At 41.2% G+C, this 17654-nt stretch overlaps 2 protein-coding genes across 2 annotated transcripts; both read right to left on the bottom strand.

Moving 5' to 3' along the window:
* Positions 1-1574: 1574 nt before the first annotated feature.
* On the bottom strand, positions 1575-3982 carry LOC117498589 (thrombomodulin-like). Its single transcript, XM_034150788.1, has one exon. It carries the CDS (start codon positions 3904-3906, stop codon positions 2182-2184), a length of 1725 nt encoding a protein of 574 aa, XP_034006679.1. The 5' UTR covers positions 3907-3982; the 3' UTR covers positions 1575-2181.
* A 626-nt stretch (positions 3983-4608) lies between these two features.
* On the bottom strand, positions 4609-9718 carry LOC117498619 (thrombomodulin-like). The gene is made up of 3 exons (XM_034150814.1): positions 9173-9718; positions 8141-8209; positions 4609-7602 (listed from the first exon to the last, which is right to left on the bottom strand). Exons 1-3 carry the CDS (start codon positions 9575-9577, stop codon positions 6592-6594), a joined length of 1485 nt encoding a protein of 494 aa, XP_034006705.1. The 5' UTR covers positions 9578-9718; the 3' UTR covers positions 4609-6591.
* Between the last annotated feature and the right edge of the window lie 7936 nt (positions 9719-17654).

Here is a 17654-nt window from a genome sequence, read left to right as displayed (position 1 = left end):
CTCCTTCCTCTTTCAAATACATCTTTCTTCGTTGTTTTGCTCCAGTTGCAACCAGTGGTTTAAAGTCACTAAGTAGATGTACTCAAGTACTGTATTTAGGCACAATTTTGAGGTACTTTGCACTTTTACTCCACTACATTCATTTAATAACTTAAGTTACTTCACAGATGTGGATGAATGATGTGAAATATAATCAAGGGTTAAATCAGACTTTAGTTCCACCCGGAGTAAATTCACAAGCTACCCTGCAGTATACAAAGTCATTACAACTAGCTGTGCCACCTTTACCAGCTTTGAGAACACTTACAGTTTCAAAAGTAAAAGATTGGTCCTTTAAGTATATTTTGATGCTAATACTTTTGTACTTTGAATTGATAAATTTTGAATACAGGACTTTTACTTGTAACAGAGTATTCCTACACTCTGGTACTTCTCCCATCTGGTTGCAGCAGCCTGTCCCCTTGTTTTTTGAGAGCTTTATCTTCCAATGTAATACCTTCTAACTTCTAACTAGTGGTGGAGGAGGTATTCCAATCCTTTACTTCAGCAAGCTTATCTATAACCAGGAGTATAGTACACTTTAAAAATTGCAGTACGCATCCCAGGTTTTTTTGCATGATCAAATCCACTGAAAATTCTAAATTCTAGTACTAAAATCTAATATAAAGAGGTGTGTCTGCTGCGAACTGACTTTTATTAATTTCTGAGAGTGATGTGAAGTTATTAGGTCACATGGCAGGGAAGCTATTGAAAAAGAAACCTGGATTAAACATTTTTGGGGAAAATTCAGTGTATTTCACTCAATAGCTTTTCTCTCATGTGACCTTAAATCTTTAAATCCCTCTCAGAAATTAATACTAGTCTGTGCAGCAGACACACCTCTTTATATTGGATTTTTGAACATCCTATGTTTAATATGAATATTTGTATTGAAAATGCAGTGTTTTTCTTCAAGCACCCCGGCTCATAGTGCAGTGCCAGTGTTTGTCCAGCAGGTGTCAGAGCAGCTCCATGCTGCCGGCACCACATGTGTTTAATATTAAATTCTTTATTGAAAATCCAGGTTTCTTTTTCAATAGCTTCCCTGTCATGTGACCTAATAACTTCAAATCACTCTCATAAATTAATAAAAGTCGGTACACAGCAGACACACCTCTTCATGTTGGATTTTAGTAGTAGATTTGAGTATTTTCAGTGGATGCAGCACTACACCCCTGCTCCTGAGCTCTGTGAAGTCACCATTCATACTCTGTGTAAATAACACACTGCACATCTGTTTATAGAGCTCATATCCAAATATGTATATATTATTATAGTATACAGTTTGCTACACTACAGTATTTCCATTCGGCTTCATCGTATTCTATTCAATATGTACATTTGTTTCTTGTTCCTGCAAAATACTTGAAATATTTTGTCTATTGCACAATTTTATGTTGCATTGTTGTAGGAGCCTCACTCAATATATTGATTGCCAGAAATATGCTGTAGCTATTATGACAAATAAAACCTATGAACAATGACCTGTAATTTACTTGTTTCTCCACAAGATGGGGCCTCAGCCTGTGAGGGAAAAAAGAGACACCTCCTTTATTTACCTTTTTATAATTTAATATTTGCACAAACTCAAAAATAAAACGGAGTACTTCATCATGTTGTGTTACATTGCATCTGGTGCATGTGCGTTGAATGGAAGGCTATAAAACCAGTCTTCCAAGAAAACATCTGTCCTGAATGGGCTGGATAGTTATTCAAAAATGTAAACGAAATCAAAATAGTTCTATGCAATATCCACATCTCAGAAAGCCAATATTTGGTAAAGGCAAAATATGTAAAAATGTCTGAATGAAGTAAGTATATTCCCGGGTTACAAGCGTTTATTTGATAGAATTGATTAAAAAAAATATCCTTGCTTGGAATAGATCCTCAATTTACTATGTTTGTCAATGATCATTTGGATAATGTTTAAAATATGGTCATACTGCCAATTGCAATGCCATCCAAAATAATTGCAATTAGCTATTTCTTTTCAAATTGTGCAGCCCTAGTCCTGAAATAAATAGTGGCCTCTTCTGTGTCCTGATAAATCTACATCATTCAAATGGTATCCAAAAGTGTCTCTGCATTGTTTCGGAGGGTTGACCTGTACATTCACATGTCTCGCTTCACTTGTCTCCTTCTTTAAGCATCACTCGCCACTGTCTGTAAACCGTGCGCCTCTTCCTCCGCAGCTTTCATGTCCCCGTTGCTCTCCAGCTTCCCTTTGCCGCTGAGCGTGTGGTGCGCCAGGAACACCACAAGCACGATGAAGAACACAGTGCACACTATAATCCCCACGAGCCCCCCCACTGTCACCGCGGAGGGCTGCCTGGTGGGGTCTGGATGGGGCACGGGTGGAGCTGTGGGGATGCTCGGAGTCGTGCCCTCTCCAGAGCCTCCATCGGTGCCATCTTCGTATTTTACGCACGTGTACTCATCAAACAGCGTGTACCCCGGATAGCACGAGCACACATAGCTGCCAAATGTGTTTTTACAAGCTTGATTACAATATAAGTTCTCGCACTCGTCCATGTCTATGCACACCGTGTGCTCGCCCCTCTCCTCCGAGATGTACCCCTCGGGGCAGTAACACTGGAACTTGTCATTGGGGTCGCACTCCGCGGGGCACTCCTCCACCCCGCAGTGCAGTTTACACTTATGCATCGACTTTGGGTCTGCTCTATATCCATCATAGCACGAGCACGCGTAGCTCCCGAGAGTGTTGTCGCACAGGTGCTCACACGGAGCGGACGCGCACTCGTCCACGTCGACGCACTGGTCTCCGATCGGCGCGTATCCATCCATGCAGACGCACTGGAACCCTCCGATGAGGTTGATGCACACGAAGTTCTCCCCGGGACACTGCCTCTCATCCCTGCAGTCGTTGAGGTCCACGCACGACCTGCCGTCCTGAGCCAGCTTGTACCCTTGCTCACACGTGCACTCGTAGGAGTCTCCGTTCTTGATGCATGCGTGCGCGCACCGCAGCGGCAGGCACGGGTCGTCCACCATCACCTCGCAGGTGACATTATTTGCGGGGTTCACGGTTTGACCCGGCGGGCAGTAGCACGTGGACTCGTGGTTAGGATTCACGGTGCATTTGTGCTCACACCCACCTTCGTGTATCTCGCAGCTCCACGGCGCCTGGATCCACTCCTCGTTGAAGCAGACATAGTTAGTCTCAGCCGGCATTAGTACAGCGGTGCTGCCGAGAGGCAAAGACAGCAAATCCTCTCCCATAAACCCCATCGGGGTGGTGTAGAGGACAGACTCGCCCTCTGCAGCAGCCAGCCCTCTGCACGGGTCACTGAAGCTGTACTCGCAGAGGAACCCAGCCGCATGTTCCGCGCATGGCTCCTGGGTCCATTTAAAGTCGTCCTCTTTGGAAACTGACACGCAGGCATGAGCGGAGCAGCTGCTGTCAAAACTCTGAGCCCAGTGGAGAAAGTCACTCTCGCTGTCTTTGGTGACCCACTGGAAGCCTCTCAGATCCGCAGCAGGGTCCGGGCAGCCGGCCGGGAGATGTAACCCGATCCAGAACCGCCCCGTGATGTTCCCCAGCAGAATATTCAGAATATCTTGGGACACAGAGGAGCGCACCGTCATTAAATGCCCGCCTCGATCTCTGCATTGGTCTCTCGCGGTGGTGAAGTCGCTGGGATCCCCGGACACAGAGAAACACTGAGTCCCGAGGCAGTATCCGCTATTCAGCTCTATCCCGCCGGAGCTGCCCATCAGGAAAGTCAACAAGAAAACAACATGTCGCGTAACCTCCTTCATATTTAAGCCTGAGTTGTGTCCGTTTAAGATCTCGTGCGTTCCATCAGTCCATAGGCCTGTATGTTTGGGAAGATGTTTGTCTCGCATTTATAGCCCCCCGACTCCATGTTTAGTTGTCCCGGCGGAGGAAGGCAGTTGATCAGCCCGCCGCGCTGCCCACTGAAAAAACTTTCTCCTCTGCAGGGCGGACCACATCCCCAATTACGCACGACTTTTACGCACGTATACGCAACGAATCCGCGCGCACGCAAAGGGGGCATTTCCCCAACGCCCCCCATTCGCAGTAGCCCCTCCCAACTCCACTCTGCACTATGGGGATGAATAAGGCTGCCGGTCACACGTCAGATCCAGTTTCCTTAAAGTTCTTAAAGGTTACAGAATTGACCACAAATATTTAGACTTTTTCAGACATTTTATTAACATTATTGTCATTGTATCTCAAAACCAGACCTGGGAAGGCTTCTTCAGAAATGTAATATATGGTAAATGATATATTAAAATTGTATAGGTAAAGCAGCTGTACATGTTCTTAGTAAATTGAGTAATTAAAAAAGTGTATTCCTAAATGTTATAGCCTTTCTAATACAGGTTTTAAATTGGACAATAAAGCTGAAAAGTCCTAACATTTTCAATTGAAACCTTAGTGAAGTCCTAACAGAACTACCTGTTTCAAACTTTTAATAAATGTTTTTTGATATAATTTGATAAAGATGGACCACAGAATGAAAGACTTTTTAACAAAAATATCTTGTTCTTAAGTCAGCACTTTTTAAAGAAACAACATTTGCATTGGTTATTGTCATTTAATTGCATTTTGTTAATCAGTAACTGATTGAAATGACATTTAATATGTAATTTCATTACATAATCATTGCATCTAATCTATATTTCCCCAACACTCTTCAAAAGACGTCACAATATGGTAGAGGATAAGACAATACAAACTTAAAATATGTTGATTATCGGACAAAATGCATGAACACAGATTTGTTTATGAAAAATCCTGTCAATCTATCACATTTACTCCAAACCTTTATTATTGTGTATTATTGATTTCAGCCAACTCTATGACTAAAATGTACAGTATATGTATAATTAGGAGAAAAAGAGAACAGTGACAATGCAAAGAAGGTAGTTATTTTTTCAGTTCACAAGTCTTATCTAAATGTACATTGACATAATAGCAGCACAGTTTCACATGCATTGTTTAGTTAATCACTCAAGCCTCTGTATCTACAGCACTCAGCCTCATGTATGTCAGTGGTCTGTTCTTCCAGTGCAGCATATCAGTGAACAACTTGTTAGTGAGTTATATTTCCTACGCTGTGAAGCACATGACCCAACAGAACTGTAACTGTTTCATGTGTTATTGTTAGTATTAGGTCTTAGAATGAATCGCAAAAATGAGGACCTGTAAAGTCACAATGTCATGTTCGGGTGGATCAGAATGTGGATCTGTTCTCCAAAATGTGTACCCAGAGATACCTTTAAGTGGAGTTGGGCCAGGTAAGAAGGGCGATACAAAATATAAACACCGTTACACTTGAAAATGCTTTTTGTGTTACAAAAATGTTTAAATAAATATACAACAAATCCCTTATCTTGTGTCTCGAATTTGCATACTTATATTTCATTTTGTTGACATTTTCGAGTGTTGGGTTTTTACAGAAGGTATGATCTCTAAATCAGTAAATATTCAACAGCCATTAAACCATTTTTTTTAAATACAATGTTATATTACTTAGAATACAATGAGAATTGTCCCCTCTGTAAAAACCTTTAGAATAAAGATAGCAATAAATCTGGAGTGGAGAATCCTTGCTTCGAGTATGAGTAAAACTATGGATTTAAATGTATTTACCTCTAGTGTATTTCCTTACGTTAAAAAAAAAAAATGAACTTCGTAGATTTTAGAATGTTAAATGATTCACGTCAAGTATATGAATGTGAAATGGTCAGGAATTACTCACTGACATTAGTTATATGCATCAAAAACAGTTCCTATAGCAACCAATACATCCCAAAACAAATAGTGGTCCGGACAAAACCTACACATACTGAGCATTAGTATCAAATGTCATAAATCCAAATGCATCACATAACATATGACATTAGCAAACATTCGTCATGGTGAGTCATTAGCCCTCTGTTAAAAGAAAGCACTAAAATAATGTGCACTTCACTAAAGACCACTTTTTTGTATACTTAAAGTTTCAAATGTTATTCTACCAAAATCTAAAAAAATCATAAATATCTGATGTAGTATACAAACAGTGTAATCATTACAACTATGTGGAATGTTACATTACATTTGCAACGTGTGTATGAGTATCAGGACACAGTGTGTTTTACAGCGAAAAAGTAACAAATCATTGCTTCTGTAGCAACATAATCTATTAACACTCCATTATTATAAAAGGTATCATACAAAAAATGCTATTAGACTTTGTCATTTTTAGTAAACTGGCCTTACTGAGAAAGAAATGTTTTCATTTTTCTACATTTGTAACAACAAGGCTCATAAGAATTGGGCAAATTACAGTGGGAACAATTCCATAAAGCAATCTATAATACATTCAGAAAGCAAGTCCAATATCTATGACTTTACAGTGTGTGGTGTGGTGCAGCGTTATGGATAAATAATCAGATTGCCGTTAACACTGCCTGTGGATAGCTCCATTATCTGCGTCTCAGAGGACATGAACCAGTGGAAAGTGACATTGTAAAAAGTGTAAGAGCAGCATAGTTCTTTAAACTCGTTAAATAAAGTATTTAGCAGTCATTTTTAAACTGTTTGTCGAAGGATAGCCTCTTATACGTCTCTGTGGTCACCTGCTGCAGGTAGAACATATCAATATCTGGGTGTTTGAAGGTGGAAAGCTCAAATTTGCCGCACCGTTTGACTGCGTTTCGGATGAGGAAAAACAGCAGCACTGCACACAGCGCCATGAACAAAGTGATGCCCAGGACGCTGCCCGTCTTGATGTAAGTGGGCACTGAGGCCGGGTGAGAGCCGGCGGGGGTCGGGTACGGAAGAGGAGAGCCTGATCCATTATCCTCTTCTTCAATGGCAACACACTTGTTCTTCTCTTGATCCATGTAGTACCCCTCAAAGCAAAAACACCTGAAACCACCAAATAAATTCTCACACTTTTGATCGCACTGCCCACTGTCACACTCATTGATGTCCGTGCAGAAGGGGTTGTTGTCCTTCATGTCTGAAATGTAGCCGTCGGGGCAGAAACATTGAGACTTGTCCTTGTCTATACTAATGCACGTGGCTTTGCAGTCTCTCTCCATGCAGATCACCTCACACCTGGTGGGGTCGAGGGGTGACACCAAAAACCCCTCCTTGCACACACACTCATAAACCCCGTTGAATTTCTTACAATTCATGTGCTCACAATGTTCACAGATTTCCACGTTCACACATACTCCGTCTTCTTTCTCGAATCCCTCTTTGCACATGCAGTTGGGTCCTCCCGGGGTGATTTGGCACTGCTCGCCTTCTCGCGTGCACGGGTTTTTCTCGCACATGCCTTCCTCGCAGGAAATGTTGTTGTGGTGGAGTGTTTTCCCCACAGGACAGGTGCATCTGTGTGTTGTAGGGTTGCAGTTGTGTTCACAGCCGCCCTGCAACACCTCGCAGGACCAGGGAGCTTGCGTCCAATTGTTTAAACACACATATTTAGAGTCTAGATATTTGGCGCCAACCTTTCGTGCTTCAGCGATGGTTCCCATCGGGAACGTTTCCGAATTGTCCACCTCGATGGTGTACTTCACCTGCAGAGGGGGAAGCATATATAGATATTTTACTAAAGTAAAAGCAGCAATACTACCATGTTGAAATACTCTGTTAGAAGTAAAGTCCTGCAGTCAAATACTAATAAAGAAACAATTGTTTTAGCATAAAATATTCGTAAAGTACCAAAATGAATTATTAGGCATAATGCTATGTATGCTAATATGTTAGCATGTTGGAGATGCTAAAAGGGGGGTTAAAGGTCAACTAGTTAGGTAGCTTATTCTATATTAAAACATCATTAGTTGTTAGTTGATTTATTTTGCGCATCAATAATGTTAAAATGTAAAAGTTAGGCTGAACAATTGATTGAAATATTTATAAAAATCGCAATATAATATGCTAATATAAGTATTGTATTGCTACAGAGATGTCCCCGGCTACAAATCTACAGACTTAAAGTGTTGTAGGGCTGCAGTTGTGTTCACAGCCGCCCTGCAACACCTCGCAGGACCAGGGAGCTTGCGTCCAAATGTTTGAGTGACACACATATTTGGAGTCTAGATATTTGGCGCCAACCTTTCGTGCTTCAGCGATGGTTCCCTTCGGGAACGTTTCCGAATTGTCCACCTCGATGGTGTACTTCACCTGCAGAGGGGGAAGCATATATAGATATTTTACTAAAGTAAAAGCAGCAATACTACCATGTTGAAATACTCTGTTAGAAGTAAAGTCCTGCAGTCAAATATTAATAAAGAAACAATTGTTTTAGCATAAAATATTCGTAAAGTACCAAAAAGAATTATTAGGCATAATGCTATGTATGCTAATATGTTAGCATGTTGGAGATGCTAAAAGGGGGGTTAAAGGTCAACTAGTTAGGTAGCTTATTCTATATTAAAACATCATTAGTTGTTAGTTGATTTATTTTGCGCATCAATAATGTTAAAATGTAAAAGTTAGGCTGAACAATTGATTGAAATATTTATAAAAATCGCAATATAATATGCTAATATAAGTATTGTATTGCTACAGAGATGTCCCCGGCTACAAATCTACAGACTTAAAGAAAATATATTTGCTCGTTACAGATCCTCGCAAAAAATAAATGCCACTACGATCATTGTAATATATTCTTCTATAGAAATGAGACTGATTACGCAAAAAAAAAAGTATTACTTGCAACAATATCGTGGCATACTGTATATCGCAATCGCAATATACATTTAAATAATTGCCATTTGCTTTAAAAATGTGCTACACGTTTAAAAAGTAACTAGGGTAGAAGTATAAAGTAGCAAAAATACCTATAACAAGTAGACCTCAAAATGTAAGGAAAAATGAATGTGTGTAGCAACCGTCAATTGCAATATCTGACTTTCTTCATTTCGAATATTGTGAATATATATCCTATGTAATCACTGTTAAATGGTTTGGTTATTTAGCAGACATTTTTAAGTCTGATATAACAAATGGGTTGGTCTGGCACCAACAGTCTCTGAATAATTGAGTAAAATACAAAAGATGTTGCAACCGTCCCCAGTCTCCCCTACTTGAATATCCTAAAGCCCAGTACTTGTTAGTACTTAGTTACCCTTCACCACTGTTTACCTGTATGTCTGTGCCCGCTGGCACTTCACTGCAGGGCTCCTGGATCGGATACTGGCAGAGGAACCCTCTCAGGCTGCCTCCGCACGGCTCCCACAGCACCGAGGAGTTCGACACGGAGATGGAGGGGCACATCTGGAGGGCTTCCCCCGCCGAGCTGAAGGTTTTTTTTTGGTCAAACCAGTACCTACCTGTGGGCGCAGCCTTCAGGATCTTCAAGAGGTGCTTCGAGTTGTTACTTAATAACTGTCCGCCTAAGTCTTTGCAGCTTTCCTCCGCGCCTGGAAAGTCCAGGGGGCTTTGGAAGAACGCAAAGCACTGGTTCCCGGTGCAATGTCCGCGCTGCGACAGCACCGTTTCCTGCAGCGCGCAGAGGAGAAGCGCACAGAAGAGCCGTGTAGCGACCATGATGTCGATGTTAGTGAAGCTGCCGATGGTGGAAACCGTGTTGGACGTTCTGAAGCTGAACCAGCGACTGACAGCTCCACATAGTCCCCATTTATAAAAGACTGCTGTTTTGTTTTTTTGCTGTCAGGCGAGGAAGGAAGTTCCGTTCAGGCCACTGGTTAAAGCCCCGGTCTGATTGCTCAACCCCCACACAGCCAGGAGCCTTATCTCAAAGAGACTGGCCCATCAAAACACACGCACGTACGCACGCACGCACGCGCGCGCGCACACACACACACGCACGCACGCACACACGCACGTGAACTTTTAATAAGAGAGCGATCCCATAATTCCCTCCCATGAGTGGCTCTTCACTTTCTCGATTTAGATGATATTAAGGTTTCATGGGAAGAGAAACTTCTGCCAAAGTCAACCGGAAAGGAGAAAAAGATTTTTTTGGGAGCAGGTATTTTCGAGTGGTCAAGCACTTACGTTGTCATATTAATATCGTGTAAGTTATTAATTAAACATATATTTCTTTTTGAATACTCTTTTCATTGTCATTTTTCAAACATTCAGACATAACATATCGTCCATTATTCCTAGAATCGCCGTCTGAGGGTTCGAATTAAACTGCTTTAAAAAGTAGGAGAACATGTCTTCATTCAGCATATTTCTATTGTATTATCGCTACGATATAAATGTGTTAGATTTTGCAGCAAACAGACAAGATACCAAAGACTAGTTCTGTGTTATTCAATAAATCAAAATGTAGGGAACATTTGTCAAATTCTCCATAAAAAAGCTACACCAATTCTTTATTTTTGCACTAATAATGGATCAAATGACTGCAATATGTTATGTGTAATGAGAAAAACCTCACTAAGATCAGCATCTCCCTTCAGCTTTTTGGAGTATTTTAATATATTTCGACTTATTATTTAGGTTTCACAACGTGCAACTTAGTTTAGATTTAACCTAGATTGTTTGAAGTTGTTTAGTATACTTTAGTTAGGTCTGAATCACCAAAGTCAAGAGAATAATGAGATGATTTGAAGACCAAGAACAAATCACCAGTTACAGTAAAATGTATTTAATTATAGAACCTAGAGAAGAACCCCTTTCAGGAAAAACGCTGACTCAGGCATACAAACTTCCTTTAAGGTACAATAATAACCGTTCAGGTAGAGACAATTGTCTGACAATCTAAATCCATCATCATGCTTCAGCTATTAGTGGCTTGAAGTGGAGGAAGAGAGCTGCCTTCCACTTTCCCTAGAGGGGAACCTGACTGTAATGAAACAGGAACAAGAGGGCAGGACATACTTCCTAAAGACACAGGGTGCAGAAACAAAACGTGACAAGAACGACATTACATAAACCCACATTCCTATTCCTTGAGCTGCTCAGTTTCCAGGTGGAGTTTTGATTGAGGGAATGTGATCACGTCCGATAGATTCCCGCCCAGAGTGACAAAGAGTGACTCATCTGATGAAAGATAAACATATTTCAGTGCACTAGAATAATCAGGAACTCGTCAGCTGTAATCTTGACCTAGTTAGAGATCTGCAAACTGATTTACAACTGGCATTACAGCATGTTTGAAAAAGTGCTGCCCACAAGGCTCTACTCCAGTCCTCCTTATTTCCCCTCATGAGAGGGGTGTGGTGGGATGGAGCCGGGTGGAGGGGATGTGACAGAGGCGTACGTGGATGGAAATCCTTTGTTCGTGTTGTATAAATAAATTATCAGTTCAGTGTTTTTATTTGAGGAGGGAATGTTCAATGTTAAGATGTTGATCTTTGCTAGGAGGCCTGGCAGTGGGCACCATGGAGTAAATCCAATGCAGTGACACACACTTCTGTGTTATCTGAAGTCGGCTCAGTCTCCATAAATATTTTCCCTCATATCTATCTTTATTGCCCACACTAAGTTTACCCGAGGGAGCCTTCAAAATGTGCCTGACAACAAATCAAAGCAAGCTCTTTCCAGCCTTCCTTTGCAATGTTTCCGTAGTAACCATGGTGTAGTTACTTTATTAAGGTTTGGTCAGCGCCACTAACAACAGCCCCAGTATGGTCTTATTTTCAATTCAATATGTGTGACCATGCTCGATACTTTTGTTTACACTTGTTAAAGGGGCCCTATTATGCTTTATGGGCCTTTCCCTTTCCTGTAGTGTGTTATAGGTGTAATGCATGTAAATGGTCTGCAAAGGCTAAAATCCCAGAGTTTCTCTCCCACACACTCACCCCTTTTCGGAAACGCCTCCATTGGTCTCCTTTGTTTACTTCTTGAACATAGTGGCATCAATAGGTAACACTTGCGTCTCTATTGGCTAGCGCTCTAACACATTGTACCAGATTTGCTAAGGTGCGGGACATTTCTGACACATCTCTAAGCCGTTGACCAATCACAACAGATCCAGCCAGCTAACCAATCAGAGCAGACTGGGCTCTGGTTTCAGACAGAGGGTGCTGCAGCACAGATAGTATGAGAAAAATAAAGAGCTTTTTGAACATTAAAGCATGGAGACACGTCACAGTAGAGACACCAAATACTAATATGAACCTGAAAGTGAGCAGAGTAGGGCCCCTTTAAAGCAGCTTCGCTTGTTTTAGCTGTAAAGACCTTGCTAGTATCCTGCTGCCTGTGAAGTGCCTCATACGCCCAACTGACGGCCGAATGCTAAGGTCACTTCTTCATCCTGCTACTAACTGCAGTTAAATACTATATAGAAAGTAACATGCAATCACCCTCACATCAGTGCTCACTATCCACCCTCCCTGTCTTCTAGAAAAGGATGTTCCATACAGCTAAACATCATTCTCCATTACCTTTCGAGGGACACCTATTTCTTCCCGGTTATGGTCCACAATGAGTCTTGACCAGCAGTTTCATTGGTAAAAGTCCTGTAATTATTTACTTCAAACCTCCATGTGTTGACTTCCAAAGATTTTAATTAGAACTATATTGGATAGGTCAAAAACTGTTGTTACTGTATGGCAACACGTAAATCTGCAGCTTGTTAATTACCCAACATTTACTGTGAAATTCCTCAATGTAATTTCTCTTGATTAATCAAAACACATAAAATACTGACAGATGGGTAATCAAATGTTCATCCAGCAGAACAAATTAGTAATATTTGGGAATTTCATTTATTATTTGTTTTCTTTTGCTGTTATTTTAACACTGTTAAGATGTGGGCTTAACTTATTAGTCTTATTTAACAACTAATTAGCAACTGCCGTTTTAGGACATAAAAGACATTTACCACAGGGGTATTTACTGACATATTTAATGTCATAGAACAAAACATTTATATGTCATGAGCTTGTCAACCAAAAACTCACTTAAAAAAACATTGACTTCAAGGCAAAGGAGTTTTAAAGTGCTTCTGGGTATAGGACCATTCTATTGACCATATCAAGCCGTCTTCATGGAACTGTCTTATGCCGCGTTTCCACTACAGCCCGCAGCCCGGTTTAAGAGGGCTGTGACGTCAGCGGCCCGTTTGTGGTTGCGTTTCCACTTGGCCTAGTACCGGCCGGCGGGTCCTAATTCACAGTTTTTCTGGCCTCATAAAATCGTGGGGCCAGGGCCAGAGACAACGAGGCTGAGTTTGTGACGTCAACGCTCTCGGCTGCTGATTGGTCGGAGAGAATCGTCACAATCTGCGCGCTAGATAATCCATTTTTACAAACAGCATTTTTGTTAACAGAGGAGCTACAACAATGGCAAAGAAAAGCACACCATGGTCGGTCGAGGAAGTGACGACGTCCATTATATTGCAGATGATAAGGTCCAGCGGGTGCTCGACGGGACAACTCGCAATATCAAAGTCTTTCAGGAGGTCTCTACACAGACACTGGCGTTACTGGAGTCTGCATGGTACGTTTTTGCTAACGTTCTGTTATTTGCTTGAAAGCTTTGTGTCCCTATCTGTTCTAAAGCTCACTTCTAACAAATAAGTCTATTTTATCCTTACATTTATGTTCGACAACCCATGATTTTATGGAGCCCCGAAGGCTAGCTAGGCAGATAGCATTAGCGAGAGCTATTGTTTGCTAACACCATATGTGCCATTGTTTACGTTCAGTTTGTCTTTTCTATAGTTGTTGTTGCTATTTATAGTATTGTGCTGCAGTAGTTTGTGGAATTTACAAGTCATGTTTCTGTTCTAGATGATTACATTGGGACTAGCGAGGAGGAACAGTTCCGAACAACGTCCTCTGCATCAACAGCACAAACCGAGGAGGAGACGATCTGGCCCTGCAGGAACGGCAACTGGCCCAGCAGAATCAATGCCATGTCTTATCTTATTGCTTGTTGATAAATAATTGCACCCACCAGCGATCACACAGAAAGATGGCATCATCTAGGCGTCCCTCTGCAGTCAGAAATATCATAAACACCATCGTCCACAAAGCACTGTACAGGGGTTTATGGATTTAAGAGAATATTTATCACAGTGAAACCTTTATCATCTGTTGCAATTAAAGCAAATAAGAGAATAAATACTTGGTTAAATAATACATTTTAACTCTTTAGCAGGACAACTCTGCATACTGTTTGAAATTGAGTTTGCTAGCTTGAGGTCCTCCTCTAAAACATAACATTACATAATGGTATTAAGAATACATGATAAATACATGTAGTAAAAATTACTCAATTGTAATACCCTCGTTGTGCTAGACTCAAACACATTGCTTATATATTTCAAAGAGAAGAGAACAAAATAAAACACCTATACAAAGAGAGCGGTGCACAGCGCTTAATATTTACTTGCACTATATTTCTGTTGATCTGGGTTATTGTGTTGCACTGTTGGAGGAGCCTGTGACCTAAGATGTTCATTGTCATAACTACACTAGCTATGTTCGTATGACAAAATAAAAAACCTTGAACCTTGAGGCTGTGTCTTTCAGACAAACCATCATAATCATATTATTTTATGCTGTGGATACTTTAGCCTCCATCCATGTTAACAATTTTTTACACTTGCATTTATGAATATAGTTCTGTTGTGTTTTACACTTTTGTATTTATGTTTATAGTTTGCTTTGATATTTGCTTCATTTATTAGATTATTATTATTATGGGGGCAGTACTGGTGCTTGAAATTCAAATATTTACTAAATAGTCAATTCTGATAACATTTTTTTGGTTTAAATAATTTGACAAACACATGTATGTGAAAAAGAAAAGATGTATTTATGTTCAATACAATGAATATTTAGGTATTACATTATACATTCTAGGTATTCAGGTGCGCATCAGACCCAAGTAACATGTAATGTAATGTTGACTAACTTATAACGAGCAAAACATTCCGGTTTTTAACATATATTATACAATAATGTCGCTTTCTCACAATGTCCTCAGTATTTATTGCTTTTATCACTGAATAAACATGTATTACATTTTGCAAACATGAAAAAACACATCAGTTTTACACATTTTTAAACACCTTAATTCCTGAATGACAACTTCGCTGTTTTCTGTTCATAATGCCCTCTTTTGAATTCATGTAATGAACGTAGGTTTTCCTCAGGCATCCTGAAGTTCTCCACCCACTTTGTGTGTGAAAGATGGAACAATCACATTCCACCACTCGGTAGCTCGGTCGGTAACTTCTGAAATACACAAACAAAAGCATACATATTTTAATACGTAAAAGTGGTAGCTACAATTAATTAAATACTTGAAATACTTTGGTCGTATAGGGAGCGTGAGCCTAAACACATTGCTAGTTAGCGAACGTTAGCTTACCAAGTAGCATCGTAGTTAGTAGTGATTCGAGTCGTCCTGTAGTCTCTGCGGCGTAGGAGGACTGCCCGAACTCTCGCGTCAGCTTCTTCTATACGTCGCCTCTTTCGAAACAACTCTTGTCTATTTCTTGTGATAATAAACCACACAGCAAAAAACAAGCAAACGATCGCTTTCACATCTTCACATCCTCCATTGTTGTGTCGCATTGAAGATGACGTCACGGCAGTTTTAAGCAGCGTCGCTCCGCCTATACTGCGTTACTATAGATACTACCCCAGTTCCTAAACTGTAATGGAAACGCGCCATAAAGTGAGCTGGTCCTAACGAGGCCAATCGCGGCCCAGCCATACCGAGCGGGGCCGAGCGAGGCCGTATAGTGGAAACGCGGCATTAGAGGACGGAGAGCTGGCACACTTTAGCCGTGTTACACCTCAAGAGTTAACTGCCACACAAAAGCAACGGATTGGAATTTACCCAACCTTTAATCTAGAGTAGAGAACATTTTCATTGTCAGTGTCATGGCAGTTGCCAACTGCGTGAAGGTACAGCCAAGGACCACAGAGAGGGAGATAGAACTGTCACCAGTCAGGGAGGAAAAGGAAGGGGTTTCCATGTCCAGGACAATGAGAGCTGAGGTTAACTAACCAGTGTGCTTACACACACACATATGCATTTAATCTGCACATACAGATTCAAAAACACAAGGAGGCTCCACATGTTTGTGTATTTGGATAAACACACACACATCCATGACACTTTAGTTTTTTTACCGCCCTGTACCACCCACATCCTGGGGAGGCCACGGCCCTGTTGCTATGTCATGGCTGGCACCAGTGGGCAGACATACAACACATGTCCACCCAGATGACCTTTCCTGAGCCCAGTCTGAAACCAGAGACCAGTCTGCTCTGATTGGTTAGCTGGCTGGATCTGTTGTGATTGGTCAACGGCTTAGAGATGTGTCAGAAATGTCCCGCACCTTAGCAAATCTGGTACAATGTGTTAGAGCGCTAGCCAATAGAGACGCAAGTGTTACCTATTGATGCCACTATATTCAAGAAGTAAACAAAGGAGACCAATCGAGGCGTTTCCGAAAAGGGGTGAGTGTGTGGGAGAGAAACTCTGGGATTTTAGCCTTTGCAGACCATTTACATGCATTACACCTATAACACACTACAGGAAAGGGAAAGGCCCATAAAGCATAATAGGGCCCCTTTAACAAGTGTAAACAAAAGTATCGAGCATGGTCACACATATTGAATTGAAAATAAGACCATACTGGGGCTGTTGTTATCTGTATTATTATGTTGCATTGTTGGAGAAGCTGACCTAAGATTTTCAACGACATAATTACTCTGTAGCTATGTTAGTTTAACAATAAAGAACCTTGAACCTTGAAATGTTGGGTCAAATAATGCATCCATTAGCACAGATGCCTTCACCACGAATGGCTACAAAAATATCTCATATCCCAAGCTTATCAACAAGCTAATGTTGCAGCTGAAATGTTCTCCAGGTCACTAATGGCGCATTTCCACTGCAGGGCCTCGCACGGCTTAGTGCGGTATAGTTAGGCCTTGGTAGGCCAGGCTCACTTTATGCTGCGTGTCCATTGCAGTTTAGTAGCTGGGGCAGTAACTATAGTAACGCAGTGTAGGCGGAGCCATGACGTCATCTTCAATGTGAACCACAAAACCAAACATCAGCCGTTAGCTGTTAGCACTCAGAGCTCACAGCTCCTCATATCTGTTCAGAAACTAGACAAAAGTTAAAGAAGTACAAACCACAGACTGTCTGTGTCATGGCGAATACAGTCACTGGTTTATTTATGTCTGTATAGGCCGTTGTTGTGAGTGTGTGGACGGTCGGAGCATATACAACATTAGCTTAGCCGATCTCCATTCAGAAAACACGCATTTTAAAAGGTTTTTCGCCTGCCGTCTGTCTGCAGACTTGTCAACGCATAATTCATGTTTTTTACTAACCGGTATCAGTATGTTGTTACTTCGGCATAATTTAGAAATGTGTATTACAATTAAATCACGGTAAAATATGTTCATCGTGTTGTAGTTGTAGCTACTCACGTCACTAGTTTAGCATATTCAGCCCGGTTGTTGGCCCGGAAAGAACCACGATTTTGGAGGGCCAGAAAAACTGTGAAAAGGTACCCGTTAGCCGGAACTACCCCTAGTGGAAACGCAACAAAAAACGGGCCGGGTTTGGCACGGCACGCTTAAACCATGCTACGCGCTGCAGTGGAAATGCGCCAAAAGTCAACCTCACATGATGATGTGATACCAGTTTTCAAGCACAGTAAATATTC

This window comes from Trematomus bernacchii, unplaced genomic scaffold (genome assembly GCF_902827165.1).
Source record: "Trematomus bernacchii unplaced genomic scaffold, fTreBer1.1, whole genome shotgun sequence".
In the NCBI taxonomy this organism is placed as follows: domain Eukaryota; kingdom Metazoa; phylum Chordata; class Actinopteri; order Perciformes; family Nototheniidae; genus Trematomus; species Trematomus bernacchii.
This window is presented reverse-complemented; position numbering and strand designations above follow the sequence as displayed.

Excerpts from the sequence above, each read along its gene's own strand:
- LOC117498589 (XM_034150788.1), bottom strand. The coding sequence starts at position 3,906 with ATGCGAGACAAACATCTTCCCAAACATACAGGCCTATGGACTGATGGA.
- LOC117498619 (XM_034150814.1), bottom strand. The coding sequence starts at position 9,577 with ATGGTCGCTACACGGCTCTTCTGTGCGCTTCTCCTCTGCGCGCTGCAG. Across the intron at positions 8,210-9,172 it reads CAGCGGGCACAGACATACAG|GTGAAGTACACCATCGAGGT; the intron begins GTAAACAGTGGT and ends CCCCCTCTGCAG. Across the intron at positions 7,603-8,140 it reads CCATCGCTGAAGCACGAAAG|GTGAAGTACACCATCGAGGT; the intron begins GTTGGCGCCAAA and ends CCCCCTCTGCAG.